The 18,259-nt window shown below is 51.0% G+C and overlaps 1 protein-coding gene across 4 annotated transcripts; it reads left to right on the top strand.

Annotated features, from left to right (window-relative positions):
* LOC137363795 (transmembrane protein 265-like) lies at positions 1 to 17,372 on the top strand. 4 transcript variants are annotated; one of them, XM_068027352.1, is made up of 3 exons: positions 1 to 184; positions 8,210 to 8,490; positions 16,664 to 17,372. In XM_068027352.1, the coding sequence occupies exons 2-3, from the start codon at positions 8,239 to 8,241 to the stop codon at positions 16,823 to 16,825; spliced, it is 414 nt and encodes a 137-aa protein (XP_067883453.1). In that variant the 5' UTR covers positions 1 to 184; positions 8,210 to 8,238; the 3' UTR covers positions 16,826 to 17,372. The 4 variants fall into 4 exon arrangements, with proteins under 4 accessions (XP_067883453.1, XP_067883452.1, XP_067883451.1 ...); XM_068027351.1 differs by lacking the exon at positions 1 to 184 and adding an exon at positions 231 to 459; XM_068027350.1 differs by lacking the exon at positions 1 to 184 and adding an exon at positions 1,774 to 1,976.
* Positions 17,373 to 18,259: the final 887 nt, after the last annotated feature.

Raw genomic sequence — 18,259 nt, 5'->3', positions numbered from 1 at the left:
GTGAACGTCAGCAGAGAGAGAGAGAGAGAGAGAGAGAAGGGAAGGGATGTACACACAGAGACACACACACACACGCGCGAGGAGCGAGATGCCCATGTGCGAAGGAATTTAACAGACAGATCCAGGAAGGCAGGAAACAGAGAGACAGAGAACGAGAGAGAACGAGGAAAGATAGTAGGCAACTGTGAGAGGGCGTGCTTGGTGCGTGTGTGTGTGTGTGTGTGTGTGTGTGTGTGTGTGTGTGTGTGTGGGGGGGCGCGGTTGGAGTGGGGGTTAAGGCTTGAGGTAAGCTCGGCTCAGGATCCTGCGTGTTGCCCCCTGGAAACTTGTCAGAACAGAGAGAGAAAGAGACGGAATTGCCCAGACACAGACTCCAGCTCTCTCTCTCTCTCACCGTCGGATCATAGCGTGGAAGGTTTTAGATATCGGAGTCACCTCACAAAAGCCAGAGACATTGAGGTGAGTGTGTAAACTCTTTAAATGTAACTGGTGGAGGCAGTCCAGTGGGACCGGGTGTCACAGTGTGTTAGATACACTGTCCTTTCCCCCTCTGGGACTGGGTGTCACAGTGCGTTAGATACACTGTCCTTTCCCCCTCTGAGACCGGGTGTCACAGTGTGTTAGATACACTGTCCTTTCCCCCCTCTGGGACTGGGTGTCACAGTGTGTTAGATTCACTGTCCTTTCCCCCTCTGGGACTGGGTGTCACAGTGTGTTAGATACACTGTCCTTTCCCCCCTCTGGGACTGGGTGTCACAGTGCGTTAGATACACTGTCCTTTCCCCCTCTGGGTACCGGTGTCACAGTGCGTTAGATACACTGTCCTTTCCCCCTCTGGGTACCGGTGTCACAGTGCGTTAGATACACTGTCCTTTCCCCCTCTGGGTACCGGTGTCACAGTGCGTTAGATACACTGTCCTTTCCCCCTCTGGGACCGGGTGTCACAGTGTGTTAGATACACTGTCCTTTCCCCCCTCTGGGACCGGGTGTCACAGTGTGTTAGATACACTGTCCTTTCACCCCTCTGGGACTGGGTGTCACAGTGTGTTAGATACACTGTCCTTTCCCCCCTCTGGGACTGGGTGTCACAGTGCGTTAGATACACTGTCCTTTCCCCCTCTGGGTCCCGGTGTCACAGTGTGCTAAATACACTGTCCTTTCCCCCCTCTGGGACTGGGTGTCACAGTGTGTTAGATACACTGTCCTTTCCCCCCTCTGGGACCGGGTGTCACAGTGTGCTAAATACACTGTCCTTTCCCCCCCCTCTGGGACCGGGTGTCACAGTGTGCTAAATACACTGTCCTTTCCCCCCCCTCTGGGACCGGGTGTCACAGTGTGTTAGATACACTGTCCTTTCCCCCTCTGGGTACCGGTGTCACAGTGTGCTAAATACACTGTCCTTTCCCCCCCCTCTGGGACCGGGTGTCACAGTGTGTTAGATACACTGTCCTTTCCCCCCTCTGGGACCGGGTGTCACAGTGTGTTAGATACACTGTCCTTGCCCCCCTCTGGGACGGGGTGTCACAGTGTGTTAGATACACTGTCCTTTCCCCCCTCTGGGACTGGGTGTCACAGTGTGTTAGATACACTGTCCTTTCCCCCCTCTGGGACCGGGTGTCACAGTGCGTTAGATACACTGTCTGGGCTCCAACTGCCTGTGTTTGTGCTCAGTCAGAGAGAGGCCTGGTTCAGGTTTTGGGGGGGGGGGGGGGGGGGGGAAGAGGTGGTTGGGGAGCGTGGATGAGGAGTTGAATAGCTTCAGCTGTGACGCCCACCACAGTCGAACATCCTGTCGCTGTCTTTGGTTACGAGCAGAGAGTGGCTGCTGAGATTGGTCGGGGGAGGCAGCGGTTACCCAGTCTGGCCACGTCTCCTCTGACAGGCAAAGGACGCTGAAGGAGAGGTAACCCGAAGAGTTAATGAAATGTGGGAGTCATCTGGCGGATCTGCTCTGGATCTCAGAGCTGGCAAAACAGGTTTTATCCACAATCTGAGTCACAATGTGTGTAACATTCGAATCAGCTGAGTACTCCAGCTCTAAATATACATTCAGATCATTCCTTCACTACTGCCCCACCTCCCATTATATTCACAATGATTCTCACTCACTCTCACTTTCAGGGTGATATCTGTACACTGACTGGTGTCTCTCAGTCCCCTCTCTCTCAGGGTGATATCTGTACACTGACTGGTGTCTCTCAGTCCCTCTCTCTCTGGGTGATATCTGTACACTGACTGGTGTCTCTCAGTCCCTCTCTCTCAGGGTGATATCTGTACACTGACTGGTGTCTCTCAGTCCCTCTCTCTCTCAGGGTGATATCTGTACACTGACTGGTGTCTCTCAGTCCCCTCTCTCTCAGGGTGATATCTGTACACTGACTGGTGTCTCTCAGTCCCCTCTCTCTCAGGGTGATATCTGTACACTGACTGGTGTCTCTCAGTCCCTCTCTCTCAGGGTGATATCTGTACACTGACTGGTGTCTCTCAGTCCCCTCTCTCTCAGGGTGATATCTGTACACTGACTGGTGTCTCTCAGTCCCCTCTCTCTCAGGGTGATATCTGTACACTGACTGGTGTCTCTCAGTCCCCTCTCTCTCAGGGTGATATCTGTACACTGACTGGTGTCTCTCAGTCCCCTCTCTCTCAGGGTGACATCTGTACACTGACTGGTGTCTCTCAGTCCCCTCTCTCTCAGGGTGATATCTGTACACTGACTGGTGTCTCTCAGTCCCCTCTCTCTCTCAGGGTGATATCTGCACACTGACTGGTGTCTCTCAGTCCCTCTCTCTCAGGGTGATATCTGTACACTGACTGGTGTCTCTCAGTCCCTCTCTCTCAGGGTGATATCTGTACACTGACTGGTGTCTCTCAGTCCTCTCTCTCTCAGGGTGATATCTGTACACTGACTGGTGTCTCTCAGTCCCTCTCACTCAGGGTGATATCTGTACACTGACTGGTGTCTCTCAGTCCCTCTCTCTCAGGGTGATATCTGGACACTAACTGGTGTCTCTCAGTCCCCTCTCTGGGAGATATCTGTATACTGACTGGTGTCCCTCAGTCCCCTCTCTCTCAGGGTGATATCTGGACACTGACTGGTGTCTCTCAGTCCCTCTCACTCAGGGTGATATCTGTACACTGACTGGTGTCTCTCAGTCCCTCTCTCTCAGGGTGATATCTGTACACTGACTGGTGTCTCTCAGTCCCTCTCTCTCAGGGTGATATCTGTACACTGACTGGTGTCTCTCAGTCCCTCTCTCTCAGGGTGATATCTGTACACTGACTGGTGTCTCTCAGTCCCATCTCTCTCAGGGAGATATCTGTACACTGACGGGTGTCTCTCAGTCACCTCTCTGGGAGATATCTGTATACTGACTGGTGTCACTCAGTCCCTCTCTCTCAGGGTGATATCTGCACACTGACTGGTGTCTCTCAGTCCCTCTCTCTCAGGGTGATATCTGTACACAGACTGGTGTCTCTCAGTCCCTTCTCTCTCAGGGTGATATCTGTACACTGACTGGTGTCTCTCAGTCCCCTCTCTCTCAGGGTGATATCTGTACACTGACTGGTGTCTCTCAGTCCCTTCTCTCTCAGGGTGATATCTGTACACTGACTGGTGTCTCTCAGTCCCCTCTCTCTCAGGGTGATATCTGTACACTGACTGGTGTCTCTCAGTCCCTGTCTCTCAGGGAGATATCTGTACACTGACTGGTGTCCCTCAGTCCCCTCTCTCTCAGGGTGATATCTGGACACTGACTGGTGTCTCTCAGTCCCTCTCACTCAGGGTGATATCTGTACACTGACTGGTGTCTCTCAGTCCCTCTCACTCAGGGTGATATCTGTACACTGACTGGTGTCCCTCAGTCCCCTCTCTCTCAGGGTGATATCTGGACACTGACTGGTGTCTCTCAGTCCCTCTCACTCAGGGTGATATCTGTACACTGACTGGTGTCTCTCAGTCCCTCTCACTCAGGGTGATATCTGGACACTGACTGGTGTCTCTCACTCCCTCTCACTCAGGGTGATATCTGGACACTGACTGGTGTCTCTCAGTCCCTCTCTCTCAGGGTGATATCTGTACACTGACTGGTGTCTCTCAGTCCCTCTCTCTCTGGGTGATATCTGTACACTGACTGGTGTCTCTCAGTCCCTCTCTCTCTGGGTGATATCTGTACACTGACTGGTGTCTCTCAGTCCCTCTCTCTCAGGGTGATATCTGTACACTGACTGGTGTCTCTCAGTCCCCTCTCTCTCAGGGTGATATCTGTACACTGACTGGTGTCTCTCAGTCCCCTCTCTCTCAGGGTGATATCTGTACACTGACTGGTGTCTCTCAGTCCCCTCTCTCTCAGGGTGATATCTGTACACTGACTGGTGTCTCTCAGTCCCCTCTCTCTCAGGGTGATAACTGGACACTGACTGGTGTCTCTCAGTCCCCTCTCTCTCAGGGAGATATCTGTACACTAACTGTTGTCTCTCAGTCCCTCTCACTCAGGGTGATATCTGGACACTGACTGGTGTCTCTCAGTCCCTCTCTCTCTCAGGGTGATATCTGTACACTGACTGGTGTCTCTCAGTCCCCTTTCTCTCAGGGTGATATCTGTACACTGACTGGTGTCTCTCAGTCCCCTCTCTCTCAGGGAGATATCTGTACACTGACTGGTGTCTCTCAGTCCCTCTCTCTCTCAGGGTGATATCTGTACACTGACTGGTGTCTCTCAGTCCCTGTCTCTCAGGGAGATATCTGTACACTGACTGGTGTCTCTCAATCCCTCTCTCTCAGGGTGATATCTGTTCACTGACTGGTGTCTCTCAGTCCCTCTCTCTCAGGGTGATATCTGTACACTGACTGGTGTCTCTCAGTCCCTCTCTCAGGGTGATATCTGTACACTGACTGGTGTCTCTCAGTCCCTCGCTCTCTCAGGGTGATATCTGTACACTGACTGGTGTCTCTCAGTCCCTCTCTCTCAGGGTGATATCTGTGCACTGACTGGTGTCTCTCAATCCCTCTCTCTCAGGGTGATATCTGTACACTGATTGGTGTCTCTCAGTCCCTCTCACTCAGGGTGATATCTGTACACTGACTGGTGTCTCTCAGTCCCTCTCTCTCAGGGTGATATCTGCATACTGACTGGTGTCTCTCAGTCCGTCTCTCTCAGGGTGATATCTGGACACTAACTGGTGTCTCTCAGTCCCTCTCACTCAGGGTGATATCTGTACACTGACTGGTGTCTCTCAGTCCCTCTCACTCAGGGTGATATCTGGACACTAACTGGTGTCTCTCAGTCCCTCTCACTCAGGGTGATATTTGGACACTAACTGGTGTCTCTCAGTCCCTCTCACTCAGGGTGATATCTGTACACTGACTGGTGTCTCTCAGTCCCTCTCACTCAGGGTGATATCTGGACACTGACTGGTGTCTCTCAGTCCCTCTCTCTCAGGGTGATATCTGTACACTGACTGGTGTCTCTCAGTCCCCTCTCTCTCAGGGTGATATCTGTACACTGACTGGTGTCTCTCAGTCCCTCTCTCTCTGGGTGATATCTGTCCACTGACTGGTGTCTCTCAGTCCCCTCTCTCTCAGGGTAATAACTGTACACTGACTGATGTCTCTCAGTCCCTCTCTCTCAGGGTGATATCTGTACACTGACTGGTGTCTCTCAGTCCCTCTCTCTCAGGGTGATATCTGTACACTGACTGGTGTCTCTCAGTCCCCTCTCTCTCAGGGTGATATCTGGACACTGACTGGTGTCTCTCAGTCCCTCTCTCTCTCAGGGTGATATCTGTACACTGACTGGTGTCTCTCAGTCCCCTCTCTCTCAGGGTGATATCTGTACACTGACTGGTGTCTCTCAGTCCCTCTCTCTCTCAGGGTGATATCTGGACACTGACTGGTGTCTCTCAGTCCCTCTCTCTCAGGGTGATATCTGTACACTGACTGGTGTCTCTCAGTCCCCTCTCTCTCCGGGTGATATCTGTACACTGACTGGTGTCTCTCAGTCCCTCTCTCTCAGGGTGATATCTGTACACTGACTGGTGTCTCTCAGTCCCTCTCTCTCTGGGTGATATCTGTACACTGACTGGTGTCTCTCAGTCCCTCTCTCTCAGGGTGATATCTGTACACTGACTGGTGTCTCTCAGTCCCTCTCTCTCTGGGTGATATCTGTACACTGACTGGTGTCTCTCAGTCCCTCTCTCTCAGGGTGATATCTGTACACTGACTGGTGTCTCTCAGTCCCTCTCTCTCTGGGTGATATCTGTACACTGACTGGTGTCTCTCAGTCCCTCTCTCTCTGGGTGATATCTGTACACTGACTGGTGTCTCTCAGTCCCTCTCTCTCTCAGGGTGATATCTGTACACTGACTGGTGTCTCTCAGTCCCCTCTCTCTCAGGGTGATATCTGTACACTGACTGGTGTCTCTCAGTCCCCTCTCTCTCAGGGTGATATCTGTACACTGACTGGTGTCTCTCAGTCCCCTCTCTCTCAGGGTGATAACTGTACACTGACTGGTGTCTCTCAGTCCCCTCTCTCTCAGGGAGATATCTGTACACTGACTGGTGTCTCTCAGTCCTCTCTCTCTCAGGGAGATATCTGTACACTGACTGGTGTCTCTCAGTCCCCTCTCTCACAGGGTGATATCTGTACACTAACTGTTGTCTCTCAGTCCCTCTCACTCAGGGTGATATCTGGACACTGACTGGTGTCTCTCAATCCCTCTCTCTCTCAGGGTGATATCTGTACACTGACTGGTGTCTCTCAGTCCCCTCTCTCTCAGGGTGATATCTGGACACTGACTGGTGTCTCTCAGTCCCCTCTCTCTCAGGGTGATATCTGTACACTGACTGGTGTCTCTCAGTCCCCTCTCTCTCAGGGAGATATCTGTACACTGACTGGTGTCTCTCAGTCCCTCTCTCTCAGGGTGATAGCTGTACACTGACTGGTGTCTCTCAGTCCCTCTCTCTCAGGGTGATAGCTGTACACTGACTGGTGTCTCTCAGTCCCTCTCTCTCAGGGTGATATCTGTACACTGACTGGTGTCTCTCAGTCCCCTCTCTCTCAGGGTGATATCTGTACACTGACTGGTGTCTCTCAGTCCCCTCTCTCTCAGGGTGATAGCTGTACACTGACTGGTGTCTCTCAGTCCCTCTCTCTCAGGGTGATATCTGTACACTGACTGGTGTCTCTCAGTCCCCTCTCTCTCAGGGTGATATCTGTCGACCAGAGCATCCCAAGTTGTGGGTTTATACGGGTTAAAATACATCAATGTGAAAGTTATTCTTTAATTACTTTACTGTGTAGCTCGACTGTTTGAATGTTGCTCCTACTGAGCCTGCTTCCCATCGTGGTCGTGGGATCTTAACTGCGCACCTGAGAGCTCAGAAGGGGCTTTCGGCTTGACTGTCTTATCCCAAAACAGGGCCCCTCTGACAGTGCGGCACTCCCTCAGTACTGACCCTCCGACAGTGCGGCACTCCCTCGGTACCGACCCTCCGATAGTGTGGCGCTCCCTCGGGACTGACCCTCTAACTCCCAGGTTCCCGCAGAATGTCTCCCCCTCCTCTCACCACATCCTCGTCACCGTACAGTCATATCGCTCGGAAAGGAAAGGTTATAATTTTTTTAACAGCGGTTGCAGGACCTGTGTGTGCTCGTGCATTTTGAAGTCGGCAGGGCAGCATGAGACGGCTGTCTCCTCTGAGCAGGGAAGGTTAAGAGGAGATTTAATCGGGGCGTTTGAAATCAGGAAGGGGATTCGGCGGAGTAAATAATGAGAAATTGTTCCTCGTGGCGGGAGGGTCAGTGACCCGGGGGGGACACAGCGATGGGTGAAAGAACCAGAGGTTCAATTTAAGTTGACAGGGATAGAGGGGGGAAAAAGCATGGGGGAGGAAGTGGGATTAATCGGATCGATCTTTCAAACGGCACCCCCCCCGCCCCCAACTCTGCCGCCGTGCGACTGTCAAACTTTGCGAGGGGGTTTGCTCGTAGTTGCCAGCTCACACTCAGCGGGGGCGGTCAGCTCAGGAACTCGTGGACGGGAAGGAAGTGAGAGGGAAGATTACAAGCAGGAAGGGCTGATGTCAGCTCTTCTCCTTTCCTGTTCAGGAACTGGATGTCATCAGGAGGGGGTGGGGGGTGCACGAGACTAAGAGAGAGAGAGAGAGAGAGCTTCCGAACATTTGACGCGTCTTTTTTTTTCCCACTTTCAGACACCTTTCCGAGACGGACCGGCTGGGCGATGACGGAGCAGTCGGCGAGAGGCCTGGCGGAGAGGCCGGGCGCCACCCCGGGGCAGGAGGAGACGGCCGTGTGGCTGCCGCAGGCCAACGGGAGCGTCGGGGAGGCGCCGGCGCTGAGGAACGGAGGCGGGCAGCGGGAAGGGGCGAGACCAGCTGAGGCCGCCCTGGACCGCTGCTTCTGGCTGTCGGTCTGCAGCGTGATCTGCGGGTGCTCGTGCGTGGGGATTTACGCTTTGGTCAACGCCGTAAGGGTAATGAGCTTTATGTCGGCCCATCTCCATGTTACCCCCGCCACCTGTCGACAAGAGTCCCCCGTTCAACCAAATCTCCGCATTAAATTCCCCCTCCCATTTCAACCACCCCCATGAACTCGGAGGGAAGGGACTGAGAGACACCAGTCAGTGTACAGATATCACCCTGAGAGAGAGGGACTGAGAGACACCAGTCAGTGTACAGATATCACCCTGAGAGAGAGGGGACTGAGAGACACCAGTCAGTGTACAGATATCACCCTGAGAGACAGGGGACTGAGAGACACCAGTCAGTGTACAGATATCACACTGAGAGAGAGGACTGACAGACACCAGTCAGTGTACAGATATCACCCTGAGAGACAGGGGACTGAGAGACACCAGTCAGTGTACAGATATCACCCTGAGAGACAGGGGACTGAGAGACACCAGTCAGTGTACAGATATCACCCTGAGAGAGAGGGACTGAGAGACACCAGTCAGTGTACAGATATCACCCTGAGAGACAGGGGACTGAGAGACACCAGTCAGTGTACAGATATCACCCTGAGGGGGACTGAGAGACACCAGTCAGTGTATAGATATCACCCTGAGAAAGAGGGACTGAGAGACACCAGTCAGTGTACAGATATCACCCTGAGAGAGAGGGACTGAGAGACACCAGTCAATGTACTGATATCACCCTGAGAAAGAGGGACTGAGAGACACCAGTCAGTGTACAGATATCACCCTGAGAGACAGGGGACTGAGAGACACCAGTCAGTGTACAGATATCACCCTGAGAAAGAGGGACTGAGAGACACCAGTCAGTGTACAGATATCACCCTGAGAGAGAGGGACTGAGAGACACCAGTCAGTGTACTGATATCACCCTGAGAGAGAGGGACTGAGAGACACCAGTCAGTGTACAGATATCATCCTGAGAGAGAGGGACTGAGAGACACCAGTCAGTGTACAGATATCACCCTGAGAGAGAGGGACTGAGAGACACCAGTCAGTGTACAGATATCACCCTGAGAGAGAGGGACTGAGAGACACCAGTCAGTGTACTGATATCACCCTGAGAGACAGGGGACTGAGAGACACCAGTCATTGTACAGATATCACCCTGAGTGAGAGAGGGATTGAGAGACACCAGTCAGTGTACAGATATCGCCCTGAGAGAGAGAGACTGAGAGACACCAGTCAGTCCACAGATATCACCCTGAGAGAGAGGGACTGAGAGACACCAGTCAGTGTACAGATATCACCCTGAGAGAGAGAGGGACTGAGAGACACCAGTCAGTGTACAGATATCACCCGGACAGAGAGAGGACTGAGAGACACCAGTCAGTGTACAGATATCACCCGGACAGAGAGAGGACTGAGAGACACCAGTCAGTGTACAGATATCACCCGGACAGAGAGGGACTGAGAGACACCAGTCAGTGTACAGATATCACCCTGAGAGAGAGGGACTGAGAGACACCAGTCAGTGTTCAGATATCACCCTGAGAGACACCAGTCAGTGTACAGATATCTCCCATGAGAGAGAGGACTGAGAGACACCAGTCAGTGTACAGATATCACCCTGAGAGAGAGTGACTGAGAGACACCAGTCAGTGTACAGATATCACCCTGAGAGAGAGGGACTGAGAGACACCAGTCAGTGTACAGATATCACCCTGACAGAGAGGGACTGAGAGACATCAGTCAGTGTACTGATATCACCCTGAGAGTGAGGGGACTGAGAGACACCAGTCTGTGTACAGATATCACCCTGAGAGAGAGGGACTGAGAGACACCAGTCAGTGTACAGATATCACCCTGAGAGAGAGGGACTGAGAGACACCAGTCAGTGTACAGATATCACCCTGAGAGAGAGGGACTGAGAGACACCAGTCAGTGTACAGATATCACCCTGAGAGAGAGGGGACTGAGAGACACCAGTCAGTGTACAGATATCACTCTGAGAGAGAGAGACTGAGAGACACCAGTCAGTGTACAGATATCACCCTGAGAGAGAGGGACCGAGAGACACCAGTCAGTGTACAGATATCACCCTGAGAGAGAGGGACCGAGAGACACCAGTCAGTGTACAGATATCACCCTGAGAGAGAGAGGGGACTGAGAGACACCAGTCAGTGTACAGATATCACCCTGAGAGAGAGGGACTGAGAGACACCAGTCAGTGTTAAGATATCGTACTCAAATTTGGGTGAAAGGGGAGTAAACTTCGATGACTGCAGAAAGGTTTGAGTCTTTCCACTTTCGTTTTGTTAGAAAATTTACTGGGGGATTTCCAGTGTCTTTTTATTCTATATATAAACCCCCCCGATTAGATTCCAGTCTGTAACTCACTCCCGGGTATCTGCTTTTCTATATATAAACCACCCGAACCCCTCGATTAGATTCCAGACTGGAACTCAGTCCCGGGTATCTGTTATTCTATATATAAACCAACCCGAACCCCTCGATTAGATTCCAGTCTGAAACTCACTCCAGGGTATCTGTTTTTCTTTATATAAACCACCCGAACCCCTCGATTAGATTCCAGTCTGTAACTCACTCCCGGGTATCTGTTATTCTGTATATAAACCACCCGAACCCTTCGATTAGATTCCAGTCTGTAACTCACTCCCGGGTATCTGTTATTCTATATGTAAACCCCCCGAACCCCTCGATTAGATTCCAGTCTGTAACTCACTCCCGGGTATCTGTTATTCTATATATAAACCCCCAAAACCCCTCGATTAGATTCCAGTCTGTAACTCACTCCCGGGTATCTGTTATTCTATATATAAACACCCCCCGAACCACTCGATTAGATTCCAGTCTGTAACTCACTCCCGGGTATCTGTTATTCTATATGTAAACCCCCCGAACCCCTCGATTAGATTCCAGTCTGTAACTCAGTCCCGGATATCTGTTATTCTGTATATAAACCACCCGAACCCCTCGATTAGATTCCAGTCTGTAACTCACTCCCGGGTATCTGTTATTCTATATATAAACCCCCAAAACCCCTCGATTAGATTCCAGTCTGTAACTCACTCCTGGATATCTGTTATTCTATATATAAACCCCCCCGAACCCCTTGATTAGATTCCAGTCTGTAACTCACTCCCGGGTATCTGTTATTCTATATATAAACCCCCCGAACCCCTCGATTAGATTCCAGTCTGTAACTCACTCCCAGGTATCTGTTATTCTATATATAAACCACCCGAACCCCTTGATTAGATTCCAGTCTGTAACTCACTCCCAGGTATCTGTTATTCTATATATAAACCTCCCGAACCCCTCGATTAGATTCCAGTCTGTAACTCACTCCCGGGTATCTGTTATTCTATATTTAAACCCCCCCCCCGATTAGATTCCAGTCCGTAACTCACTCCCGGGTATCTGTTATTCTATATATAAACCCCCGAACCCCTCGATTAGATTCCAGTCTGTAACTCACTCCCGGGTATCTGTTATTCTATATATAAACCCCCCGAACAGATTCCAGTCTGTAACTCACTCCCGGGTATCTGTTATTCTATATATAAACCACCCCCACCACCCCCCCCGATTAGATTGAAGTCTGTAACTCATTCCCAGGTATCTGTTATTCTATAAATAAACCACTCTGAACCCCCCTATTAGATTCCAGTCTGGAACTCACTCCTGGGTATCTGTTATTCTATATATAAACCACTCTGAACCCCTCGATTAGATTCCAGTCTGTAACTCACTCCCGGGTATCTGTTATTCTATATATAAACCCGCCCCCCCGAACCCCTCGATTAGATTCCAGTCTGTAACTCACTCCCGGGTATCTGTTATTCTATATATAAACCCCCGAACCCCTCGATTAGATTCCAGTCTGTAACTCACTCCCGGGTATCTGTTATTCTATATATAAACCACTATATAAACTGAGAGACACCAGTCAGTGTACAGATATCACCCTGAGAGAGAGGGACTGAGAGACACCAGTCTGTGTACAGATATCACCCTGAGAGAGAGGGACTGAGAGACACCAGTCAGTGTACAGATATCACCCTGAGAGAGAGGGACTGAGAGACACCAGTCAGTGTACAGATATCACCCTGAGAGAGAGGGACTGAGAGACACCAGTCAGTGTACAGATATCACCCTGAGAGAGAGGGGACTGAGAGACACCAGTCAGTGTACAGATATCACCCTGAGAGAGAGGGGACTGAGAGACACCAGTCAGTGTACAGATATCTCTCAGAGAGAGAGGGGACTGAGAGACACCAGTCAGTGTACAGATATCACCCTGAGAGAGAGGGACTGAGAGACACCAGTCAGTGTTAAGATATCGTACTCAAATTTGGGTGAAAGGGGAGTAAACTTCGATGACTGCAGAAAGGTTTGAGTCTTTCCACTTTCGTTTTGTTAGAAAATTTACTGGGGGATTTCCAGTGTCTTTTTATTCTATATATAAACCCCCCCGATTAGATTCCAGTCTGTAACTCACTCCCGGGTATCTGCTTTTCTATATATAAACCACCCGAACCCCTCGATTAGATTCCAGTCTGTAACTCACTCCCGGGTATCTGTTATTCTGTATATAAACCACCCGAACCCTTCGATTAGATTCCAGTCTGTAACTCACTCCCGGGTATCTGTTATTCTATATATAAACCCCCCCGAACCCCTCGATTAGATTCCAGTCTGTAACTCACTCCCGGGTATCTGTTATTCTATATATAAACCCCCCGAACCCCTCGATTAGATTCCAGTCTGTAACTCACTCCCGGGTATCTGTTATTCTATATGTAAACCCCCCGAACCCCTCGATTAGATTCCAGTCTGTAACTCACTCCCGGGTATCTGTTATTCTATATATAAACCCCCAAAACCCCTCGATTAGATTCCAGTCTGTAACTCACTCCTGGATATCTGTTATTCTATATATAAACCCCCCCGAACCCCTCGATTAGATTCCAGTCTGTAACTCACTCCCGGGTATCTGTTATTCTATATATAAACCCCCCGAACCCCTCGATTAGATTCCAGTCTGTACCTCACTCCCAGGTATCTGTTATTCTATATATAAACCACCCGAACCCCTTGATTAGATTCCAGTCTGTAACTCACTCCCAGGTATCTGTTATTCTATATATAAACCCCCCGATTAGATTCCAGTCTGTAACTCACTCCCGGGTATCTGTTATTCTATATATAAACCACTCTGAACCCCTCGATTAGATTCCAGTCTGTAACTCACTCCCGGGTATCTGTTATTCTATATATAAACCCCCCGAACCCCTCGATTAGATTCCAGTCTGTAACTCACTCCCGGGTATCTGTTATTCTATATATAAACCACTCTGAACCCCTCGATTAGATTCCAGTCTGTAACTCACTCCCGGGTATCTGTTATTCTCTTTATAATCCCCCCGATTAGATTCCAGTCTGTAACTCACTCCCGGGTATCTGTTCTTCTGTATATAAACCACTCTGAACCCCGCGATGAGATTCCAGTCTGTAACTCACTCCCGGGTATCTGTTATTCTATATATAAACCCGCCCCCCACCCCGATTAGATTCCAGTCTGTAACTCACTCCCGGGTATCTGTTATTCCATATATAAACCCCCCGATTAGATTCCAGTCTGTAACTCACTCCCGGGTATCTGTTATTCTATATATAAACCACTAAATAAACTGAGAGATACCAGTCAGTGCACAGATATCAGCCTGAGAGAGAGGGGAATGAGAGACACCAGTCAGTGTACAGATATCACCCTGAGAGAGAGGGGACTGAGAGACACAAGTCAGTGTACAGATATCACCCTGAGAGAGACGGACTGAGGGACAGCAGTCAGTGTACAGATATCTCCCTGAGAGAGAGGGGACTGAGAGACAACAGTCAGTGTACAGATAAAACCCTGAGAAAGAGGGGACTGAGAGACACCAGTCAGTGAGCAGATATCACCCCGAGAGAGAGGGACTGAGAGACACCAGTCAGTGTACAGATATCTCCCCGAGAGAGAGGGACTGAGAGACACCAGTCAGTGTCCAGATATCACCCTGAGAGAGAGGGACTGAGAGACACCAGTCAGTGTCCAGATATCACCCTGAGAGAGAGGGACTGAGAGACACCAGTCAGTGTCCAGATATCACCCTGAGAGAGAGGGACTGAGAGACACCAGTCAGTGTCCAGATATCACCCTGAGAGAGAGGGACTGAGAGACACCAGTCTGTGTACAGATATCACCCTGAGAGAGAGGGACTGAGAGACACCAGTCAGTATACAGATATCACCCTGCGAGTGAGGGGACTGAGAGACACCAGTCTGTGTGCAGATATCACCCTGAGAGACACCAGTCAGTGTACAGATATCACCCTGAGAGAGAGGGGACTGAGAGACACCAGTCAGTGTTTCGATATCACCCTGAGAGAGAGGGACTGAGAGACACCAGTCAGTGTACAGATATCACCCTGCGAGTGAGGGGACTGAGAGACACCAGTCTGTGTGCAGATATCACCCTGAGAGACACCAGTCAGTGTTAAGATATCACCCTGAGAGAGAGGGGTCTGAGAGACACCAGTCAGTGTTAAGATATCACCCTGAGAGAGAGGGACTGAGAGACACCAGTCAGTGTACAGATATCACCCTGAGAGAGCGAGGGACTGAGAGACACCAGTCAGTGTACAGATATCACCCTGAGAGAGCGAGGGACTGAGACACACCAGTCAGTGTACAGATATCACCCTGAGAGAGCGAGGGACTGAGACACACCAGTCAGTGTACAGATATCACCCTGAGAGAGAGGGACTGAGAGACACCAGTCAGTGTACAGATATCACCCTGAGAGAGAGGGACTGAGAGACACCAGTCAGTGTCCAGATATCACCCTGAGAGAGAGGGACTGAGAGACACCAGTCAGTGTACAGATATCACCCTGAGAGAGAGGGACTGAGAGACACCAGTCAGTGTACAGATATCACCCTGAGAGAGAGGGACTGAGAGACACCAGTCAGTGTACAGATATCACCCTGAGAGAGAGGGACTGAGAGACACCAGTCAGTGTACAGATATCACCCTGAGAGAGAGGGGACTGAGAGACACCAGTCAGTGTACAGATATCTCTGAGAGAGAGAGGGGACTGAGAGACACCAGTCAGTGTACAGATATCACCCTGAGAGAGAGGGACTGAGAGACACCAGTCAGTGTACAGATATCACCCTGAGAGAGAGGGGACTGAGAGACACCAGTCAGTGTACAGATATCACCCTGAGAGAGAGGGACTGAGAGACACCAGTCAGTGTCCAGATATCACCCTGAGAGAGAGGGACTGAGAGACACCAGTCAGTGTTAAGATATCGTACTCAAATTTGGATGAAAGGGGAGTAAACTTCGATGACTGCAGCAAGGTTCGAGTCTTTCCCCTTTTGTTTTGTTAGAAAATTTACTGGGGGATTTCCAGTGTCTTTTTATTCTATATATAAACCCCCCCGATTAGATTCCAGTCTGTAACTCACTCCCAGGTATCTGTTATTCTCTATATAAACCCCCCGAACCCCTCGATTAGATTCCAGTCTGTAACTCAATCCCGGGTATCTGTTATTCTATATATAAACCCCCTGAACCCCTCGATTAGATTCCAGTCTGTAACTCACTCCCGGGTATCTGTTATTCTATATATAAACCCCCCCGAACCCCTCGATTAGATTCCAGTCTGTAACTCACTCCCGGGTATCTGTTATTCTATATATAAACCCCCCCGAACCCCTCGATTAGATTCCAGTCTGTAACTCACTCCCGGGTATCTGTTATTCTGTCGAGGAACCAATCTGGAAAAAGTCTCCTTTTATTCGTCCCTGGGACGTGGGCATTGTTGACAGGCCTGCATTTGTTCCCTCATTGCTCATGAATAGAGTGGATTGCGAGGCCACCTCATCCGGCAGTTGAGTGTCAACCCCATTGATGAGGTTCTGAAGGCACACATCGGCCAGACCGGGTTGAGGACGGAAGATTTCTGTCCCTGAAGGAGAGTCGTAAACCACTTTAAAAAAAAAATAGGACAAGCGACGACAGATTCATGACACCAATACTGAGACTAACTTTCAAATCCAGATCTATATTAATTGCTTTTTTATTAATTAATTCAGTATATAGTCCGCCAGCCACTGCCCGCACCACTCACTCAGTCACTATTGGCCCTTTTTAATTGCAGGCTGGCGAGAACAGCAGACGAGGAGATGTGGAGGAAGCGGGGAGATGCCGGAGGAGAGCGATGAAATTCAGCGTCCTCAGTTTCGTCGCCTGCTTTCTCAGCGTGGGTTTCGTGCTGGGCTTCGTCACCCTGGTGTCCTATCTGATCCGTGTGGCCCGCTGAAGGGGCCCGGCCACGCCCCCCCCCCCCCGTGAACTTGGACACCCACCCGGGAAAGTTGGGGGGTGCGGCGAGGCAGAAGAAATCAGGCAATTCGGCGCCGCGCTGAGGTCCGATGGAAGAGTTACGAGCCTGCACCGTCAACCTCCCCGATTGGGTTTGCGACTGCTCTGCCCGGCCTTGCAGCGGGGGTTGGCGGCCGGCGGGGTCAGAGGTCGAATGACGTTCAGAAGCCGATTCAGCCTTTGCTGACGGACTGCTTCAAGAAGCGAGCAAACCAGATGAATGTGCTGCACGTGCGCGCACACAGAGCAGGAGGGGCCCCAGGCTCCGATTCCGGCCTGCAGCTGAGTCAGATGCTCTCACGGCTCTTGGTTCCCCACCCCCACCCCCGTCTTCACCAATGGACGATGCAAACACTGGGGGGAGGGAAATCTGGGGTCACAGACGAGCTCAATGCATGGAGCCCTGTTACCCCAACACTGGCGGCTATTTATATTAATTTAACGCCTCTGTATAGTTTTTCACAAAATAAAGCGGCTTGAAACCAGGACTGAGGTGCAAACACACACACACACCGCCGTCAGGAGCTGGGTTTGTCAGACAGACACAGAGCGCGGGCAGACGAGTGAGAAAGAGCCTCCTGGGCGAGGAGAGGAAACCACAGTGAGGGAGAGTGTGAAAGCTGGACAGAGAGAGAGAGAGAGAGCGAGAATGCTTGCCTCAAGAAGCAGGAGACGCTGAGGGAGTGAGCGAGGGAGAAAGAGAGAGAGAGAGAGAGAGAGAGAGAGAGAGAGAGAGACAGACAAAAAAAAATCCGAAAGATTTTAATGGTGGACGGTACAGCAAATGTTACACAATATCTGGCATTAGAAAAAAAGGAAATGGTTACTATCGTTTAATTAGAAAGTCACAGGGAGCTCCCAGACAAGTAAAAGGAAATGGTTAGGCTTGTGGGAGAGAGAGAGGGGGGAGGGGAGGGGAGAGAGAGAGAGAGAGAGAGAGGGGGGAGAGAGAGAGAGAGAGAGAGGGGGGGGGGAGAGAGAGAGAGAGAGAGAGAGAGAGAGAGAGAGAGAGAGGGGAGAGAGAGAGAGAGAGGGGGGAGAGATGGAGAGAGGGAGGGGGGGGGGGAGGGGAGGAGAGAGAGAGAGAGAGAGGGGGGGGGAGGGGAGAGAGAGAGAGAGGGGGGGGGAGGGAGGAGAGAGAGAGAGAGGGGGGGGGGAGGGGAGGAGAGAGAGAGAGAGAGAGGGGGGGGGAGGGGAGGAGAGAGAGAGAGAGAGGGGGGGGAGGGGAGGAGAGAGAGAGAGAGAGAGAGGGGGGAGAGAGAGAGAGAGGGGGAGAGAGAGAGAGAGGGGGGAGAGAGAGAGAGAGGGGGGAGAGAGAGAGAGAGGGAGGAGGAGAGAGAGAGGGGAGGAGAGAGAGAGAGAGGGGGGAGAG

This window comes from Heterodontus francisci, unplaced genomic scaffold (genome assembly GCF_036365525.1).
Source record: "Heterodontus francisci isolate sHetFra1 unplaced genomic scaffold, sHetFra1.hap1 HAP1_SCAFFOLD_1527, whole genome shotgun sequence".
NCBI classification, from domain to species: Eukaryota; Metazoa; Chordata; class Chondrichthyes; order Heterodontiformes; family Heterodontidae; genus Heterodontus; species Heterodontus francisci.
This window is presented reverse-complemented; position numbering and strand designations above follow the sequence as displayed.

Excerpts from the sequence above, each read along its gene's own strand:
- LOC137363795 (XM_068027349.1), top strand. The coding sequence starts at position 8,113 with ATGTCATCAGGAGGGGGTGGGGGGTGCACGAGACTAAGAGAGAGAGAG. Across the intron at positions 8,491-16,663 it reads CTTTGGTCAACGCCGTAAGG|GCTGGCGAGAACAGCAGACG; the intron begins GTAATGAGCTTT and ends TTTTAATTGCAG.